This window comes from Pezoporus flaviventris, unplaced genomic scaffold, assembly GCF_033815535.1.
Source record: "Pezoporus flaviventris isolate CSIRO_AGI_PZ_B2104156 unplaced genomic scaffold, CSIRO_AGI_Pfla_v1 ptg000041l, whole genome shotgun sequence".
NCBI classification, from domain to species: domain Eukaryota; kingdom Metazoa; phylum Chordata; class Aves; order Psittaciformes; family Psittacidae; genus Pezoporus; species Pezoporus flaviventris.
The window spans coordinates 7,936,864-7,956,349 of NW_026892589.1; the positions used below are offsets into that span (position 1 = coordinate 7,936,864).

A 19,486-nucleotide genomic window follows, 5' to 3' on the forward strand; every position below is an offset into this window, starting at 1 on the left:
GGTGAAGGCAGAGGCTCAGGGTGCTCACTGCTTGCCTGTACCACCTCAGGTTCCAGCTTCATTGGATGAGGTGTTAATCACTCTCGGGCTACATCACCAAGCAGAAGGCAAGAAGGATGAAGAGAGCACTAAGTTGATTCTGGATGACCCAAATGTTTCTGCAAGCCTTATGGTGCTTTGCATGTTCCTCTCTATCTGTGAGCTGCAGTCTGAGTTATCCGAGACACTGGTTTCCGGCGCTCAACAAGGAAGATGTAAAATCAACAGAATTTGCTGAGCTGCCAGGGATTTGACTAGGCTGCAAAGACTTTGATATTTTACAGAAGCTCGGAATAAGAATCAGCTGCTGCTGTTGCCAAGTGTGTGTTACTGTTTTTATTAAAAAAATAATCTTCCAAGAACAAATAAACCCAAACAAAGACATCTCATCCTCCTGTACTTTTGTTCCAAGATACAGGTTGCTTCACTGGCTTATCCATCTGCCATATGCTTTCAAGTTTATTCTTTCATTCATTCCTACATTTTAGCCCCTTCCATTTCAGCAGAGGAACAGCTGCACAAATGCTCTATAAATAAACTACATAATTTATTGGAAGAGGTTTTTTGTTTATTTTTTTAAGCTACCACATATTCCCAGTTCTATCCTGGTCCGTGCTCTCTACAAAACTGAGCTGAGTTCAACTGCAGCTTGGGTTTGTCTATACAATGTGCTCACCCTTATAAACAATTGCAACTTTTCAGCCACTAACAACAAACTGCATGTACTGATTCTATGTTCATTGTAACTACTTTCTAACTTTGTTAGGTCCTAAATTGACTTCACTATCAGAAATGCATTTGAAAAATGCTCCACAGGATGGGTATGTATCAGTGATCTATAGAAACCTCAACATATGGCTACTTTCTAATTCTCTGTGTATTTGTAGGCAAATTGGTGCATTTTCAGGTACACAGGCCTCACCCTGTTACCATAAAGAAAATCTGTTTTGCCTGCTCATAGGACAGACCAACCTTTCTGACTAAAATCATTAATCTCATTTGTGCGTGCAGGAAGTGTGACAAATGGCTGGAGTAGTTTATCACACGTATGTAACCATCAAGTCATAAAGGGAGTAAGATACCAACCTTCATAAACAAACCAGCATCTATTTCTCAGCACAGTGGAATGATACATTTAATAAGATAAGGAGATGAAATATATGCTGCTGATGAGATAAGGAGCTTACAGAAACAGCACAGGCTTTGGTATGTCTTATATTATCCAAGTAAAAGTAAATGCCACTCAAAACTTTATTTTGGGAGATAGATTTATAAGAAATGTTGTTGGTGATATCTGCAGATACTGTGAAACAATGTGCCAAAAATCTAGGTGCAGCTGAAGTTAACCAGAGGTTATGTGGTAACTTCAATCAGACCAGAATTTCATGGAGTTATTTCAAGCATGGTCTTTATTTAAGCACTTAACATTCCATAGGGAGCCTGAAGTCAATGAAGTTGCTGGAATATTCAATGCTCAGGAGTTATTATTTAGACATTTGAATTTAGTTTTCTTTTTGATTCTAGCTCCAGTGTCTGTACCTTATATATGTGCAATTTGCCAAGGTTTTCAGTAATAGCCTGGCTGTACAGACAGGCCTTGCCTGCATTCTCTCTGCAGCCCAGCTGGATGAGCTGGACTTTTTACTAAGATCTTTCATACGAGATTACTCCTACAGGGTTTAAGACCTCCTTTTGCAAACGCACATTTCCTTTAAATATGCATTTTCTACAAATGCTTCTGAAGCAAACATCTCTGCAAGGACGGCTGAAGCGAGTGGATGGTGAAGCGTGCAGATTCGAAATGGGCTAATTAAAAAGGAACAGGCACAGAATAGTTTGTGGTATTTAAACAGCTGCTTATGAAACCCAGTACAAGAACTTCGACGAGTAACGATATACATCATCACTCCACAAGTGACAGTCTTCCACACCACAAGCCTGCACAGATATTAAGAGGAGCACTCAGTGCAAGAATGGTGTCTCCATCATGCCTCCTGCTAGCGCTATTTTCTATCATGCTTTCACCATGTCTGGCAAACAACTTATTTGATGCAAACAGGGGTAGAGCCAAAATACTTAGTGTTTCATATACAGCTGCTTTCAAGAGAGAAAGAAAAGTGTTACAAGATATTATGGACGACCCCTGGTTTGGGCCCACTTGTCTTGAACTGGTGGGTTTGAACACCTCTCTGCCACCTGGGAGAATCAATTTCCAATGCAGGTTTGGGCCAGCGAGGTCTGGTAGGGCTGGAAATGATAGTGTCTGCCTTATGCTAAATCAATTTAGAGCAGCATCAGAGTCTTAAGGGAAATGGTCAGCCTCAACAGCTCATACATGGTAAAGCAAAAGGCAGTTTAACAGGCAAAATGACAACCCATAAGGAAAAGCAACCCAGCTCACACTGCTCATGATCTCAAAATGCTGCCTTGGCACACAGAAAGCTCTTACCTCCCTTGAGAAGTTATGGGTTGGCTGAAGAAAAGAACCTTGTCCCCACACATGCACAGAGAAGGAGCTAGAAATTTTCTCCAAATCATTTCTCTGAGAGACAGAAGTAAATTTCTTAACAGCCAGCAAGGGAGGAAAACAGCCCTATGATTTATTGACCTTGAGACTGCAAAAAGAATTCTTTGGCCTTTTTCCATTGAGATTTTGCAACCTATGTTATAGCCAGTGGGAAACTGTTTAATTCCCAAACCATGCCTTCAGCCATAAAATCTGTGAAGATGATTCATTATTATTTATGTGGTGCCACAGGCATGCATGGCATTTTACAGACAAACAGAAGATACAGCATCTGCCTTTAGAAACTTAGGTGAATCCAACTGTTCATGTGTATGGGAGGCAGCGCTCAACTGGTCCTAGAACAAACATTCCTCATCACTCAATGAATTAAACAATGATACTCACTTGGGAAGCTGAGAAGATTTAGATAGGAGGATACTTCGGAGACGTGTCATTACTGTCTAAAAATTTGTGACATTATTTCATTAAAAGCGTAAGACTTTCCAAGTCATCTGTTATCCTGTAATGGCTTTATGATTCAAATGTAGTCTTGTATTATGGATTTCTGACAGTATGTATGATAGCCCGCAACAGCGGCACTATGACATAAGACCATAAATTCTGCACTGCCAAGTAATTTTTCTCTGTGCACACAGCACTGGGTAGGAGCTCACAGGTTCCATCACACAACTCTGAACATATGACAAATATTGAAAGAAAAATCATTCATATGATTATCACCAAAAGTGTACCAGGTCTCCACATCGACTTTATGCAATATATAAAATCCAGCCTTGTTCTGCTCTATGAAAAGTGAAGTTATAGCTCTAGGTTAAGAAACAGAGTTTGGAACCATCCATCTAGGAGGCCAAACTTTATCACATCAGAGGGGGTGAAATGGCAACTGTCAGTAAGAGCAGGCAGGAACTGTAGCCGGACTGAGACATTCTCATTCAGACTTGCGTACGAGGTTAGCATTACGCCTTCATCTACAGTCTTTCCCCTAGCAAGTACATGACTTACTGGCTGAACAACCAGGGTATGATAACAGACATCCACACACCATACATTTGTTATGAGAGTCAGATACAATGTGATTGCAGGAATTTCCATGTTGACATTACTAAGCCACTCACACCCTCTCCTGTTTCCTTATCAATATATAAAATAAAGTCTACGTGCCTGCCTTTGGGACAGCTGAGCAGCAAAGGTACTCAAAGTACACACAAAATTATACCACCTCTATGTGAACAAATGTCATTATTGCACATACAAATAAGGTACATGTGAACAGAAATGGGCAATTAAACATCACAGTTATATCGCATACTCATGCAGACATGTCCTGGCCCAGTAACACTGGTACCTATAGCACTCCTGTAAAGAAAACACCAGCAACACCCTTCTCTGAAAACAAGAGAGCTTGTTTTCTAAGTCACAGCTTGTAAATAAGAGAATATTGACCTTTTTTTGTTCACACTGGTGAGGGTCACAGTTCTCAAAATGCAGTAAATTTGATCCTTGTATTTAACGCACAAACGAAAACCTGGATGGTGGAGGGAAGAGAGGAGGGAAGCACCTCCCTCCAATGTTGAAAACTCTCCCTACTCTTAATTCTAAGCAGGTGACGTAGCTAAAGTCCGCTATTAAACAACAAAAAACCCTCTCTAGAAGTATGAAGCTAAACTGAAGAAGCCCCCAGACTCTCTTCATGTGCTCTTGCAGATTAGGGCTGTCCCCTTCCAGGTGCTGATGGTCCTGTGCTCTAACCCTAGTTTTTACGTTCCACGTTTCTTTCATGTCAGTGGATATGCAACAGGTAGTGTAAACCTCTGCAATCAACATCAACAGAAGTGAAAGAATTAGCTGTAAAATGACTTACGGAGTAGCCTCTTCCTGAAAGCGACTGAGCAGAACTCTGTGGGAGGAAACAATATGCCACAGTAAGTAATGCAAGAGATTCTGTGTAATGTAAGATAAGAATCATTTTGCGATTCCCTCCCCCAGCCCAATATTCCTTAGGGGAAAACTTTACAACCAGAACACCTCAAATGATCTTCTGACATTCTGTGTGCTGCCACAGGAGTAACAGCAAAAGCATTTCCAGGTGAGGGCTCTGGGGCTGTATCAAACAAGGGTTTCATAAGCTACAGCAGGGCTTTGACAGCACCTCCCAACTAAGGTGAAAACTCTCAGTGTGGGATATGTCTTCACAGCAGCAGAGTACATGATCTGAACAGTCCTTCTTCAGCTTCCAAGGAACAGCACATATGTGTAAGGATGCTCTCCTGAATCAGGGCTGCACATTTTGCCTCATCAACTCCAACTTTCAATCATGTAACCATATATCCCACTTTCATTCCCCTGTATGAATTCATGAGCCTCCAGCTTTCATCACTGCAGTATTACCATATGACAACTCTATCTGGAACAACAATAGCAGCAAAGCTCTGATTTATCATCTCTCAGAGCTTTAATAAGCATTCTGTCCCTTTTGAATAAGTTAAATTACATTGTTTACTCCTGCTCTTCATTTCAGCTCCTCCTGCTCCTTTCTCTACCACATCCTTACCTCTTTCACATGCTGCCAAATCATCTGGTTCTTTTCCTTTTCATTACACCATCTCCAGTCATTTGGATCCCTTTCCCCTCTCTCAGACCCAAGGGCTGTTGAGCGGCTGTTTTCTGCTGCCAATGGCTTTCTCAAAGCAGCTAAATGAATTCCACCTCTATCTCCAGCTGCTGCTATTTGCTTTGTTTTCAGAAATTAAAAAGAAGCCAGGAACAGTGGTGGCATATGACACCATATGACCCAACAAGCACTCTGCAGGGCAATTTCCAAGTGTGATTTATAATCATGATGAGCTTGCTATGTGATTTTACTAAACAAGATTTGGGGAGCCTTAGCAGTCCCGTTTCCAAGACTGATGTTCAAGAGGGTACCAAAGCCTGAACAAAACCAAGGAATTGTTGCAGGCTGGTCTTGACAATTATTTGTCTTTTTGTAGCAGTGCCTGAAGTTACAGTGTTACTAAATCAGCACAACAGCACAAAACCCTCAAAGATTGATGCACACTGATGGCAGGCTACTACAAATACTTGTAATTTTCCACCAGTAAGATAACAGCTCCTTTGTACTACCAGTCTGCAAAGCTTTTGATCAGAAGATACCTAGATAAATGCTGAAACCTTTCCAGACTCCTGCTCTCAACGGAAGATGTGATTGTCTTGTTGGCCTGCTCGTGCATGCCCTGGGCATCAGAGAGGCGATTTGCCAGCCAAGTGCCCAAGGAGGAAAGTTTCCAAAGCGAAGAGGAGACAACAGCAAAGCCCTACAATTAAGTGAGTGTAACCATAAACCCTGTCAGCAGCTGGCACAGGAACCAGGGTGCAGCAGAAGGAAAGCTGTGGCACAGCTCTTCATGGGCCTTACACACAGGTCTGCAGCCAGTGTGCGGCTGGGTGACAGTCCCTATCCCTGGCACGCAGCACCTGCACCTCTGTCCTGCTGTAGCTCAAGAGACCTCTGTTCTGCAGGGAAAGAACGGCTTCCACAGGGTGTCTGAGATAGCAATAACAAACCAGTGACAGCATTTAACTTTCCACCTTTTCCATATTGCATATTGATTTGGCCTCTGCCTTCAAACACTACAAAAAAGTAGAGTTATTGATAAGCCTCTTTAATGTAAACTGGACAGAAATAAAGCCACAGAGTGGTGAAATGAAGGGCAGTGGCATTTATCTGGTTTTGAGAAACTAAGACAAATCTATGCCTCCGTCTAAATACTTCTTAAAAAAAACCCAAACAACTCATGGAATTCAGCCTTGCATAGAAAAAAAGGTTAATAACAATATCCTGCTATCTACACAAGTATGCTGAACAGCTGAACACAATCATCTGTTCTGACACTTTGGATAGCTTGATCAAGCAGTTCACCTAAAGTACACAGAGAAATGAGGAGAAGGCAAATTACCTGCTCGGAGAGGCAGGAAAGGAGAAAGGGTGGCGGTTCTCTTCCCCCATCAACTCAGATTTAACAAAGATTGACAATGTCTAACAAATTGGAAATAATAATCAAAACCAGAAACAAGAGGTTTCATTAGAAGCTTCTCTCCAGGGAAACAGCCTCTCAGAGCATTCTCACTGTAACAGTTATTTTCAGTCTCTGAGTCTTGTGCACGCCCAAAATATTTTCCTGGGATGGAGCAGAGCCTTGGATAACACACTCAAACACACTAACAACAGACCTGCTTTTCATAGATAACTTTCAGGCATCCCAAGCTGTCCAAGAACCCCAGGAATCTCCAGACCACTGGTTTAAGACCACTGAGTAGAAAACAATAAAAACAGTTGCTGAATAAAGTGTTACATCAGAAATAATTAAAACTGAATGGCAATTTACTCTGGCATTTCTCACATCTAAGAGCTTCTTCCTCCCTTTCCAAACAATAACATTAGATTGCCTGGAAATCGGGGGGGGAAAGGGGACTTCCCCCCCTCTCTCCACAAATTTTTATTGCATGCATGAAGTTAGTAACTGGTGAATACTTGGATTCAACTCATAAAATCCCTTCCAACAATTAGGTTTAGGCGCAGCCATGTCCCGCACTCTCCAGAGCTGTTTGCATGCATTTTTCTGCACATCTAGCAAATTGCCATTGCTTTCTTGGTTAGCTGGGAACACTGCGGGCTCTTTAGGAGGATCCACACCAACTGCCACATGGAGAAACTTTGAAAGCCCCAGCTAATATGAGCTATGAGTGCCAGAGCAGAACAGTTTGCGTGCAACTGTGATGGATGTTCCTAAAGAAAAAAATCTTTGGGGGTTGATATAAACATAGCTCAATCCATATGTCTCTGTATCAAGATCAAATAATGAGAAAAGTAATCAATCGTGGCTGCAAATACAAGAAATCTTAGTGGAAGTTTAACTTGGCATCTGCCCAAAGTTGAAGAAACCTCCTTTGCCTATGAATGAGTGCTTGTCTGGCAAGAGCAGTTACTAGGGCAGATCTTCAGCTGGAATGACTTAACAGAGGCTCTTACCTATGGGATAGGAGCACTTACATGGAGGGCTGTTGTAAAATTCTTCTTAAAATAGTCAATTTGTTACTTTGTCCAATTTTTTCCTTGTCTGAAGGTACCTCAAGCTGCAAGGCATGACGGTCACTGTTGTACCCAGGAAGCCAAACACGTTAGTGCTGCACTGACCAGCACAGCATCTGCCTAGTAGCTTTAGTCCACCCAAGAGCAAAACCCAAACTAGCTCTTACTGTGTCGACCCAGGCAACAAGCAGGCTCAGCTCTGGTCCTCCAAAGAAGAAAGCAGCCAAACACACCATTCAAAGACTGAGGGTCCTGACCCCACCTAGCCAACTCTACAGCCAGATGCAGAACAGCTGCCACATCAGGCCTTTCCAAAACCTTCACATCTACAAACCCCAACACTGCACAAGTGAGATAAGTGAGAGCCACATGTCCATGAACCCACATGCTTCCCACTCAGAGGCGGCAGAGCCAGTGGGCAGGGGCTGAAGTTGCTAGAGCAGACATCCATGCCAAGCTTACAGACACTGCTCCCACTGGCTGCAGCTGCCACTTGAAGTGATCCTCAGCAGACCCCTGGGGAGGGCACAGACCCTCCCGCCTGGCTTAAGCACCGGCTTTTGGGCCTCCTGCCTCTTTCAGTGCTGGGTTTCTAAGGGTGACTGTTACTAGTTAGGGGCAAAATGAGTGTGGTCTGTGCATTTAACGATGCGTAAGTGGAACTACAGTGCTAGATGGCATTTGTGCATAGAGATAAATGGCTCATAATACTTTGCAGATGATGTGCTCTTTTACAATTAAAGATTTTTTTGTTCCTTTTAAGCCCAAGGTTAAAACCAAAACCAGACAGAACAGACAAGACATTTCAGTTATGTCACAGAGTGAATTATTTCTACCCCGGGATAGCTCTCGTGTTAATTACACTGGATATAAAAAATACACCTTTCTGGCAGCAAAGACAAAATCTCACTGTTGAAAGACCCTACTATCCCCCGCCCCGATGCCCTTGAGAGTTTGAGTTACACTGCAATCTGCAATAGTATTTAAAAGATTTCTTCCTTTATCCCCGATAAACACTGTAATTACAATTTAGGAAAGAAAATCATGCAGGTTTTCCAAAGATCTAGTCTATTAAATTGTCAGGAAAATTTATTTCTCTTGTACAAATAAAAGCATGGCTTTCCATGGTTCTCATGATGCAAAAGAAATCAAGACACCCTCTGTTCAGTTTCTTAAACTAGAAAGACAGTAGGAAGGGCTTTAAAATCCAGCAATAATCAAAGTAATAGCCAATTCACCACTCTCAATGGGTCAGTCAGGTTTCAACTTGGATCCTCTGTATCCCTGATATATGAACTAACTGTAAGGGGATTAGATGAAAGGAGGTGACGCAGCATGACAACAGAATTAGCTCTTGGTTTTAGTATACGCTCCCCTCCTTTTTAGCTAAAAGACTCAAATTCACATATTCCAGACATGTCAAGAGTTCATTCCAGCTTTTCTGAAATGTGCCACTTCTGTTAGCTCAAAGGAAAAGTTCATCAAGTGACTCCAAATCAGCTGCTGACACAGCCAGTTTCAGCAAGCAGCTACTCCTACATGGGCACAGGACCATCCCCCAGAAGAGCCTTCCCAGCACTGCTGACAACACCACCCCCATGGTAATGTGGAAACTGAGGCAGAGAAAGACTGAGACATGCCCAGTGTCACCTGAGGAGACCCCAGCAGAGGGAACTGAGGCAGACTTCCCAGCTCCTACTTAGTGCCAAATCACAGGCCTAAACCACCATATGGCCTGATGCTGCAATCCTGACTTGGTTGATGAGCACTCGGCAGAGTTCAGCAATAATACAGAGAGAACTAATTTGCAGTTATGTCTTATAGCATTGATGAAACTCATGATGAAAACTCACCTCAGCTGCACCTGTCTCCCATTATTTCTCAGTTACTCCAATCCTACAGCAAGACAGGACCGAGGCACAAGGAAGCATGCATATTTACCCATCCAGTAGATCATTTATAGAGCATTCAACAACAGAATACCAGGTCATCTTTAAATACTGAAGAAATCTAGTATTCACTTTCCAAGCAAGTCCCTTATACAACTCAAGTGTCTTGGAATGAGAGGAGTAAGTGGGAAGGAGGGCAAAAAGGGCCAAGGGCAGAAGATATCCCAGACCTTAACACCAAGTCTCTTAATACAATTAATTTCCACAGTCACACGCCTGTCTGTTAATACAATGAGTTCAACTGACTTGGCAAAGGTCACAGGGTGCATCTGATGTTCAGTTAGATTAGAAGCCAGGACCTGACAAGATAATCACAATACATGATGAATGATTTTGGATGTCATGCAAAACTTTAATATGTTCCTTCTTTAATTCACTTATTATTCAGATAAACAAAGGAGGTTATGCTTGGAAATACTGCAAAACCAGTTAAGTAAGACAGCAAACTATACAAGGTCTAAACATCTGTAACTGGCTTGATAAGCTACATAACAGCTTCCAACCAAGACAATTTGATTCCTACAGCTGATGGCCCTAGACAGTGGAAGAAAAGATGGAATGAGTGAACTGCATCCAGCAACCCAGGAACAATATGAAAAGACCTCACATTTTCAAAAGATAGGGAACACGCATAAGTGCTGCTCCTGTTCAAATCATCACCCCTCAGACAACTTCACAAAACCTTCTCCAGACTTCCTTTCTTCCTATCTATGCTTCACTACCTGAAGTTTCATGCAAGTCTTAACTTCTGCTGCAGCAGTTTTCATGCAACCTTTTGTTATTTTGAGGGCCACAAACATAAAAGTAGATAGCATGCTCAAGGGACATGAATTTTTTGCCTCCAGAAGAATGTGACTTGAAAGGTTTCAGAATCCTTGCATGTATATTCAAAGCAGTTTCCCAAGACTCATGGTTTGAGGAGGGGGTCTTAACACTATCCTCTTGCTGCCTTTATTTCACTAAGCCATGCAATGCTCTTCAAACTGCAGATGAGATTCTAGTGTGTTATACATGGGGAATAGAGACAGCATGTCCCACAAAGAATTTGTAGCTCACATGTTGCTCTCTCCCAGGCTTTCCAAAAACCTCCTTCAACACACTTGGTAACATCCCTGACGACTGCACTGGCCTGACACATGCCAAGCTCTGCTGTCCCACCACCACCCTGCCCAAAGCCAAGACCAAGCATCCCACATGTGCCAAAGTTTGCAAAGTACATAAATATGGACCTTGTGGTACATCTGTGGTCCAGTTCTCACTTCAGAGGCTCATTTGATCATGGCAAGGTACTTCAGCCTGAGGCACACACAACAGACCTGCAGCTCTGTATCCTGCTGCTGCTTTAATCCTTTTGCCCCAGGAGAGGAAGCATAATACAGAAAGTAGGAAGGTAGGAAGAGATAATGCCTGTGATGGCACACAAAGAAAACCAGATCACTGTGAACTGTTTGAATTAGAAATCACAGAAGTTATTTTGCATTCATCTACGAGAGAGAGAATTTTATATCTAGTCTATACAATATGCTAAACACTTATCAAAGAACATTGAGAGAGAAGAAAATCTCCGTGTTTCCTGAAAGACTGCTTTTCGTTTATTATGGTCAAAGAAAAAAACAAACATATGAGGATATGGGATGATGGAAAATTAGAGAAGATAGCCTGGGGGATGGGGGACAAGTAGTAAAGCTCTGAACAACTTAGTAGCAGCGCTCGCTGCTTTTACGCGCAGTTGAAGCCAATCCCTTGAAAAGGAGAGTTTTGACTCTTAAGTGGCCAGCACCTCTTGCAACATATTTCCTAATCAGTGAGTATTTATGGTCGATATTTTATATTTCCAATTTCCCCCTAAGGGCTCGTGAGAAAGCAGCACACCTGCCAACCTTTTCAGCTGGGCCAATAATTGCCAATTTGCTCTTTGCCTTAGTATATCACTCAATTTAGCCCTGGCTGTGCCCTGCATACATCCTCATTCATCTCTGTGCCCCCATGACAATTAGAGTGTTAGCTTCAGCTAACTAGGGCAACTATTCTACTAGGGTTGGAAGACAATTATTAGTCTATTTTCCCATCTTGTGGCAACAAAATTGAGAATCCATGACAATTACATTCAGCAATTCTGCACTCTGCCGCCTGCTCCCCCTCCATGCCCCCACCTTCCGAATATTTCAAATTATCACAGCTCTACTACCACATTCAAATCTTCCATGTTCACAGGGAGTGAGGCTTCTATTTAAATGATAATGAGGGACGATCCATTCAATTTAGTGAGGGAGAAAATCCATTAAAAAGCAGGCAGTTCTTAAGCTGATGGGTCAAGAAAAAGATAAAACCCTTTTTTTTCAAGCCATTATACAAGGCTCTGTCTGGATTTTTGGACTGTTCAGGACATCAGAAGAGATTAGGTCAATTATGGAACATGGGGAAAAGCCAAAACAAAATGCCCAAGCCTTCCACTTTTACTTGGGTCAACACAACAAAATAGCAATATGGCTTATCTGGCTCTTAATTCTCTGGCAACTTCCAATTACCTCACTATGAAAGACAGCAGAGGAAAATCCCATTTTGGAAAAAGGCTGTTGACTCTATGTTGGTTGTAGAAGACCTGAGAGTACATGTGTAAGAGGGATGTCAGCTTTGTAGTAGATTTTAAGGGAATTTCACATTGACACTGGGAACATAAAGGACCGTCAAATTCCCACCCTCTCTCCCCACACCACACTGTCTGCTGTGCAGACCTGCGCTAAAACTTCTTTAGTTTTCGCTCTGAAGTTGCATCATCCCAAAGAGGAGACCTGCCTCAACAAATCAAACCTCTGCAGCCAGAGATGATTTCACTAGACCGTAATAAGCATTTTTTTCCCCAACGACCCATAATAAATGGCACTCAGTGTAATGTCTGTGAAGACATATTATACAAGACAGACAACTGCTGTCTTACTATGAAGTTGTAGCACTCTCTCCCCACAGAAGTTTCATTGTGGCAAAGAAGCAGCAAAACGCTCTGGGTTTTGTTGTGGACAGACCAGTGTCTCTGTGTGTGCTTGTGCAAGACATAATCAATCATTTGCTTCAGTTTTCTTTAGAGTGCAATTATTTCATGACAGACCAGGCCACCTCTTGACTTCATGGTCCATTAGAGACTAATGACATGCATTAATGTAAATAAAGAACAACTTGCTGGCATCCCATTGAACAAGCCACCTCAAGAAACAAATCACACAGAGGAGCTAAGCTGTTCATAATAGTGCCTTCTAAATGGAGACCAACAATGAAGCCAAAGGGAGGACTCCAGTGCTCCTGAGATGGCAACACTGAACACTACAGCCAACACTTTCATACACACACATTTCCCACCATACCTGCTGTGTGCTGCCATACAGCAGCCAAACCTGCCACCTCCTGCCTCATTTACTCCATTGTTCACCCAAGCTAATGGGGAAAGAGATGGGAGGGAAAGGCAGCATGAAAAACAGTCCTGAAGGCCAAATGCACCAAGAAACAGCAGGAGAGCTCCTCGGAGGAGAGCGAGAAACAGCCCAGGTGCCTCCTGCCACAGAGCATGGGCCTACAAGGGCGACCCCAGCACAGCCATGTGCTACACCTTCGATTTGTAACTGCTACCACAAGGAAAAACCATCCCTGCCTTCCCTTTATGCCCTTACTGTGGCTTTTTTAATCCTCAGTACCACATGTACAGGGCTGCCTCACTTCAGCTGCACACAGCACGCTGCAAAGTATCCTCAGAGCCACGCAGAGACCAGGCATGACTGGACAGAAATCCTGCAGGAGTCAACACTCAGTAGCATGTCCTCGTCTTCTTACCCCTTACCTGCTCCCTCTATGAAAAGCAAAAGCCTGCTGCCTTATTCCTGTGCACACAAATGGGGAAAACCATCTGACTGCACCCGTGGGACTTTCGAAGACTTTCTGACAGTCACTAAATAGACTACAGAACATTTACTAGTACGCGAGGAAGTGTTATACGTAATTAAAGCTAAATTGCACTCATCAAATAATGAACGAAGAGCATTCTGTGATTCATGACCCTTACTTTTCAAACTGTTTAATTACTAATTTGAAAAATTCTCATTTGCAATGGGTCGCCAGGTCATGGGAGCAGCTTCAGCAAAGCTCTGAAGTGTGCCCCGGCCTTCAGGCACTGCCTGCATGTCCCCGTTGACTAAAAAAGAATGGAGTGCCTATTTTCCACTGAATTCCACTGGCTGCTGAACTACCTTTGAAGATTTTGCAGGATTTAGACACTTAGACTCAATTCTTGCCTGTTCAGCTGCAACTCTGGGGGCAAAAGGAAAGGAAAGAAAAAAACTGCAAGTGCATCAGCTTGACAAAAAAAGTCTCCAAGACCACTTACTGCTTAGACCTGAGCTAACCACAAAGTCTGAAGATCTTACTCCTCTCCCACAGCCCCATGTTATGGAACAGCAATGCTACCAGGTGGCCCTGCTCAAGTACCTGTCAAGAGTGGCCAAGAGGAGGGGAAGGAGAGAATCACGTAAATATATGTATATATAAAATGATGATCATTACTGACTAATAACACAGCCAAGACACCCCGCAGCAAGGGGATTTGTCTAAAGACACCCTCCCCCCGCTGACTTTCCCCACCACGGCGCGTGGGTTTGCAATCCTGGAAGCAGATCACAGGACAACGTTATTTTTCTCTTCCTCCCACTGCGTCGGCTGTTTACAGCGCCCCATTCGCACTCCAAACATGTAGAGAGAATTTTCCCCCGTCACATTTCCCTGTCAGAGCTGTCAAGCTGAATCCCGCTTTAATCTGCCAAAAGCACTTTTCTGCTGACATTTTTAATAAATACTTTCAGCTTTTAAACACATTTGTGGGAGCCATTTTTTCCCCTTTTTCTCCTTTCTCCTCCTGTAGAATGGGCTCTGAAAGCCTTAATAGCAAATACATTACACTTATCAAAGGCTTCCCCCCCCCCTTCTTTTGCATCCTGAAGCGGATGTAGTGTTTTCAATTTTAAAGCTAAATTAACTGTCCAATTGAATTTAGCTGGTGTGAGCCGTTTTCTGTGACAGGTTTTAGTTATGAAGCATATTTTACATTAATAGAACTCAACATGAAAACCACTCGCTCTGGGATTTCTGTGGCCTGCCATTGAAATGGCAAATTTAATATTTCAGACATGCTCGTGCCAGCGTTTGATTATTGTTCTTCATTTAAATCTCTCCTAACGGGAAAGGTCCTAATTAGTAAAAAATCATGTTTTAATGAAGGCGAAATGCTAATTGCTAACACAAAAAGCCTTCATATAAAATTATCCCAGCACTGCCATTGATTTCTTGGTGACTCAAAAGCCCATTTGTGTGTTTACACACTAAGGCACCGTTTGCTTTTGTTTTATCATAACATTTCACTCAACATACCATAGAATTTCCTGAGAGAAAGCCAGATTTCCCAAAAAAAAAACCTTTCTTATCTTGGAGGCAGGAAGCACAAAATTAGATGAAGTGACTTTGCACCCAAACTACGTGATTATGTGCAGTAGTTAAACCCAAAGACACTGTAAGAAGCTTTTTAACACAACTTCTTTGAGAAAACAAAACATCAAGCCATTTCTCCCCAAGGAATAACAATTCCATTTTGTTTTCCCATCTCTGATCTTTTGCTTATCATATTATTTGCACCATGATTATAGTGTTTGCAAGGCAGCTCAACCACTTATGCCATAACACTCAATCATGACATAAAAAAAAAGTTATTACACAGTGACCTCTGGATGCCAACATTTGTTCAGCAAGATTTATGAAACGCCATGTCAGCAGCGGGAATTGCTGCAATGAAGCGATGCTTTCTCCTGAATGGTACTTACATCACTGAGACGGTCCCTTGAGCTGCTCCGCTGAGAGCTTGTGGCCTCCCTGATGCTGTCTTCCTCGCTATTTCTGCCACTTCTGCTTGTAGGGACCTTCATCTAGAGGGAGAAGAAGGAGGGGGAAAAAGGAGATTTTCAAGCACTGCTCTGCCACCTGTTTCCGAGGTTGCCAACAGTGGTTTACTCAATGTCTCGCTCCTACACCCATGGCATTGTGGAGAGGATGAATTTGAGTGCATGGGGCTTCTCTGAAGTTGCGCTTGACCACATGTGTCCATACTCCCTTTCGCTCACATGCAAGGGAAGGAGTGCTTTTAGCACTCCTGGAAGCAGGCAGGGCTGTGCCAAAGTCCTGGGGCTCAATGCAAGAGGGAAGCAGACAGACAAGCCCCCTTCACTCTTTGCTACCAGCAAACCTTAACTATGATGCTGGCGTTTTAGCACTGCTATTTGCTGACCGGCCATCGCTGACCCAACAGCCAGGTCTCCAGTTCCTAGTCCAGAGACGTGCCTTGGGGCCAACCCCTGGTAACTGCACTGGTAGGTGAGTACCAGCATGATGGGTGGGTGCCTATATGCCATGAGGGATGATGGCCTGAAACAAATTGCTTGAGATAACACAAAAAACTATAAGTAGAGCATGATTAACTCCTATAGCCAAGGCCAGTTTTCTAACCACTAAATCATCCTTCTTCCTTCTCTTGAAGTTGTGCTTGTCATTTGTACATAAGGACAGGTGCCAATGTTTGACATCACAGCGACTTTCCACTTACATCTGCAAAGTTTTACAGGGGGAGGAGAAGGACAGGATAGATGTCATTCACAGCTTCATTCCTGGGCTCATTTACTAACAAATTATTCTGCTAATTCCCTTGTGAAATATTGGGTGGAAAGAAGTGTTTAATTTATTAATAGGTTCTATTCATATCAGTTTGGTTCCATTAAAATTACACTATTTAAAATGTCGGCTTGTACAAATTGGTACTTTAACTGGCAATAAAATCCCCTTGTTTCTTTCTGTCCTATCTCCCTGCAGTCTCAGCAGCTAGTAGGGTTTGCTATGGAGCTCTGATAAAACCCACCTGCCCCTGCAGCCCAAGGAACCGTGCTGGGTGGGCACACTGCCACAATCCACACACTGCAACCTCACCCCCAGAGCACACTGAACGCTGCAATCCCATGGATGTTTGACATTGCTGCCAGCTAAGATCCCCACAGCCTATTCATATTTTAATACAATATTCAGAATACTATATGGAGAACAAGCTCCAGTACTCATTCGCTCTGCAGTACACAGCCCTGTAGAGTAGAAGACAGGGAAAATACCATGCTCATTTTCAAGCAACAGTACGTTTCTGATTGAAGTCCTTCCTCTGCATGCTTTTCTGCCACCTTACACCTCATCAATACACTTCTTTCCTAAGGGTAAGACTTTTAGACTCAGCCACATCAAAGTGTTAGAAACAGGAATTTGCTCACAGACTTGTCATACAACCACTGCTCTCACCATCAGTTGCCTGTCTTAGCCATTGTAAACCATCTTTCCAATATGTTGCCCACCTGCAAACTTTTATCAGGAATAATTTTTTGTCTTTGCCCCTACATCAAAATATTCAAACAACACAGCAATGGGAGGTAATCCCTGCTGGGATCTGCTAGGAGCACTTCCAACCAACAGTGAGCCTGTATTCACAACTACCAGCACCAAGTGTAAAAGCAGGAAATAATCCACTTGAAATTCAGCATCTTGAATCCACGCTGTTTCCCCAATAAAAAGGTCAACAGAATCAAGCACAGAAATCTAGTTATACTACATCAATGCTGTGGCCGTTATCGATCAGTTTTTTAAACCCACACTTAATTCAATAAATTTGGTAAGATTTTTTCTAAATATATGATTGTCATTAACTTATTTTTTTCTGTCTTAGGTCTTTATTAACCAACTACAGTTTCAGCTATCCTGTTATCCTGCCAAGGATTGATGCCAAGCCAATAGGCCAAGTGGTAATACCCCATTAATTGCAGCCTTCCAAAACCACTGGCACACCAGCTTTCTTGAGTCATGTGGGTCTTTGCACACTTACTCAAACCCCAACTCTACCAGTTCCCAGTCATCAGCCAGCTCTTCAGAAAACTCAGACACGAAGTATCTGACCTGCCAATTCCAACGCTTCCAGACACAGCAGGTGCTGTTTCTCCCTGAAACAGGAGCCACTTCACCATTACAGTAGAATTACAATTTTCCTAAATACAGTACAGCAACACCCACCGAGTTCTGTGGCTTACTGATTTCTGATCCATAACCCCACCGCTCCCACCCAGGAACACGTCAAAGCCTGTCAAAACCATTACACGTTTGACTGAAACAACTCGTAGACACCTGCTTTTTAAAGTTAGCACAGAATCACCCAACCTGTTACCAGACTGAAACCTTTTGCTGTTTTCCTTGAGTTACAGTCGGCTCCCAACACCACCTGTTTCTTTTCTCCAAATTTCATTAAAAGGAAAACTACACCTATGCCCACGGTAACAAATTGAGACAATTTGACCTGACAAGGTCTTGCACAGGCAAGCAAATTAGAAGCATCACTGCTGCCATTAACCTTTCCAAGTAAATATCAATTATTAAACTTGCTGCACTACCTCTGTCCCCAGTTTGCTGCTGTGAATTAAGAGGGTCATCAGCCTTTTTGACAGATCTTGTTCATTTACACCTGCTGCCTGCCAGCAGGGGAGCCCGCACACCCGCTGCCGAGCGCTGAGCCAAGCTGCCTTAATTCATCAGTAATTACCCTAATGAGCCACATGCAGGACCCAACCAGGGGCACAAGTTGTTCTGCTAAATGGATGCATTGGTTTCACGGGCACTCTCTGCAGACCTGGGTATTAGCAAACTGGTCAAAAGCTTCTTTCCCAAAGTTGCTTCTGGCTTGGCTGCTTGATTTCTAGTGATTTTCTCTGAGTGTTTTTCCTTGAGTTCCAGGAATTCCTCCTGACCATGCTCCCTGATTGAGCTTTACTATTAAAACTTTTAATTCCTCTCCCTTTGGAAAGGTCACTGCTTTTCCAGAGCCTACAAAGTCTCTGAGGGCAGAGGCGAGGTGCGCTCCCAGCCCCAGCACGGGCACAAAATGGCCGCCACACCTCACACCCAAACAAGCACCTCCCTGAAGCCACCCACAAAACACGCTGTGTCTCCTTGTACAACACATTACCAGAGAGACGTTGCTTACCAGAGCAACCAGCCGCCATTATTAATTACCTCAGGTAGAGCAGCCAAATAACCCAACTGAACACAGGCTTGGGAAGGAGAGGGCCATCTGAGAGAAGCTGCCTCCCCACTTAGGTAAAGCTGCCCTACTACTGTGTCAGCAAAGCATTAAAATCACCTACGAGCAGCGTTTCGGAAGGAGCCCCCTTTCTCCTCTCATGACTTTGCCCATCTGAAAGCACCTGGAGAGCGCACTGCTGTTTTCTGCTCTGAGGGCAGCGAAGGGCCCTCCCCGGGCCCTGCCATGGCGCCTTCCAGTCAGCGCAACAGACACGGGGGACGCAGCAGGTAGAAACGTGTGTGGGCCAAATGGGAGCGTGTTTGGCGGTGCTGCCTTCAGGTCTGCACAGAGTATTTCAGGAGTCATCTGAGAAACAGAAACTCTCAAAATAACCCACAGCTCAGCAAGAGACAGTGTGGGGAAGGTGCTCCTCAGCCTCGCCTCCTGAGGGCAGGGGTGGGAGGGAATCTGTTCTTAAACGTAGGCTGGCTGCTGTGTCACTTCAGGACAGCTAAGCTGAAGCAACGCAAAAAGGCACAAGGGGGCAAGGGAAGTTTTCTGCTAATTTATCTCTTCCAAAGGCCAAATCCTGTCCACATCCAAACCCTAAGCCAGCAAGACATTCACATCAGTATGTATTCACTGAAACATTAAACAGGTGACCAAGTTTCACTCAAGCAGAGCCTATTTAATCACTGAAGTTAACAGAAGTCTCCAAAAGCATTAATTCAACCCCAAGCTGCTTTAAATCAGAC

The 19,486-nt window shown here is 43.3% G+C and overlaps 1 protein-coding gene across 23 annotated transcripts in view; it reads right to left on the bottom strand.

Annotated features, from left to right (window-relative positions):
• Window positions 1–19,486, bottom strand: part of FBRSL1 (fibrosin like 1) — a 533,464-nt gene that overhangs the window by 282,231 nt on the left and 231,747 nt on the right. For 16 of the 23 annotated variants that reach the window (XM_061466075.1, XM_061466084.1, XM_061466082.1 and 13 more), the window contains 2 exons: window positions 15,457–15,558; window positions 4,428–4,463 (listed from right to left, as the gene is read on the bottom strand). The exons of 2 other annotated variants lie outside the window; for them this stretch is intronic. In XM_061466075.1, the coding sequence (XP_061322059.1) occupies window positions 4,428–4,463; window positions 15,457–15,558 (138 nt within the window). The remainder of the gene's footprint in view (window positions 1–4,427; window positions 4,464–15,456; window positions 15,559–19,486) is intronic. 5 more of the 23 variants (XM_061466085.1, XM_061466081.1, XM_061466096.1 and 2 more) reach the window with 2 other exon arrangements.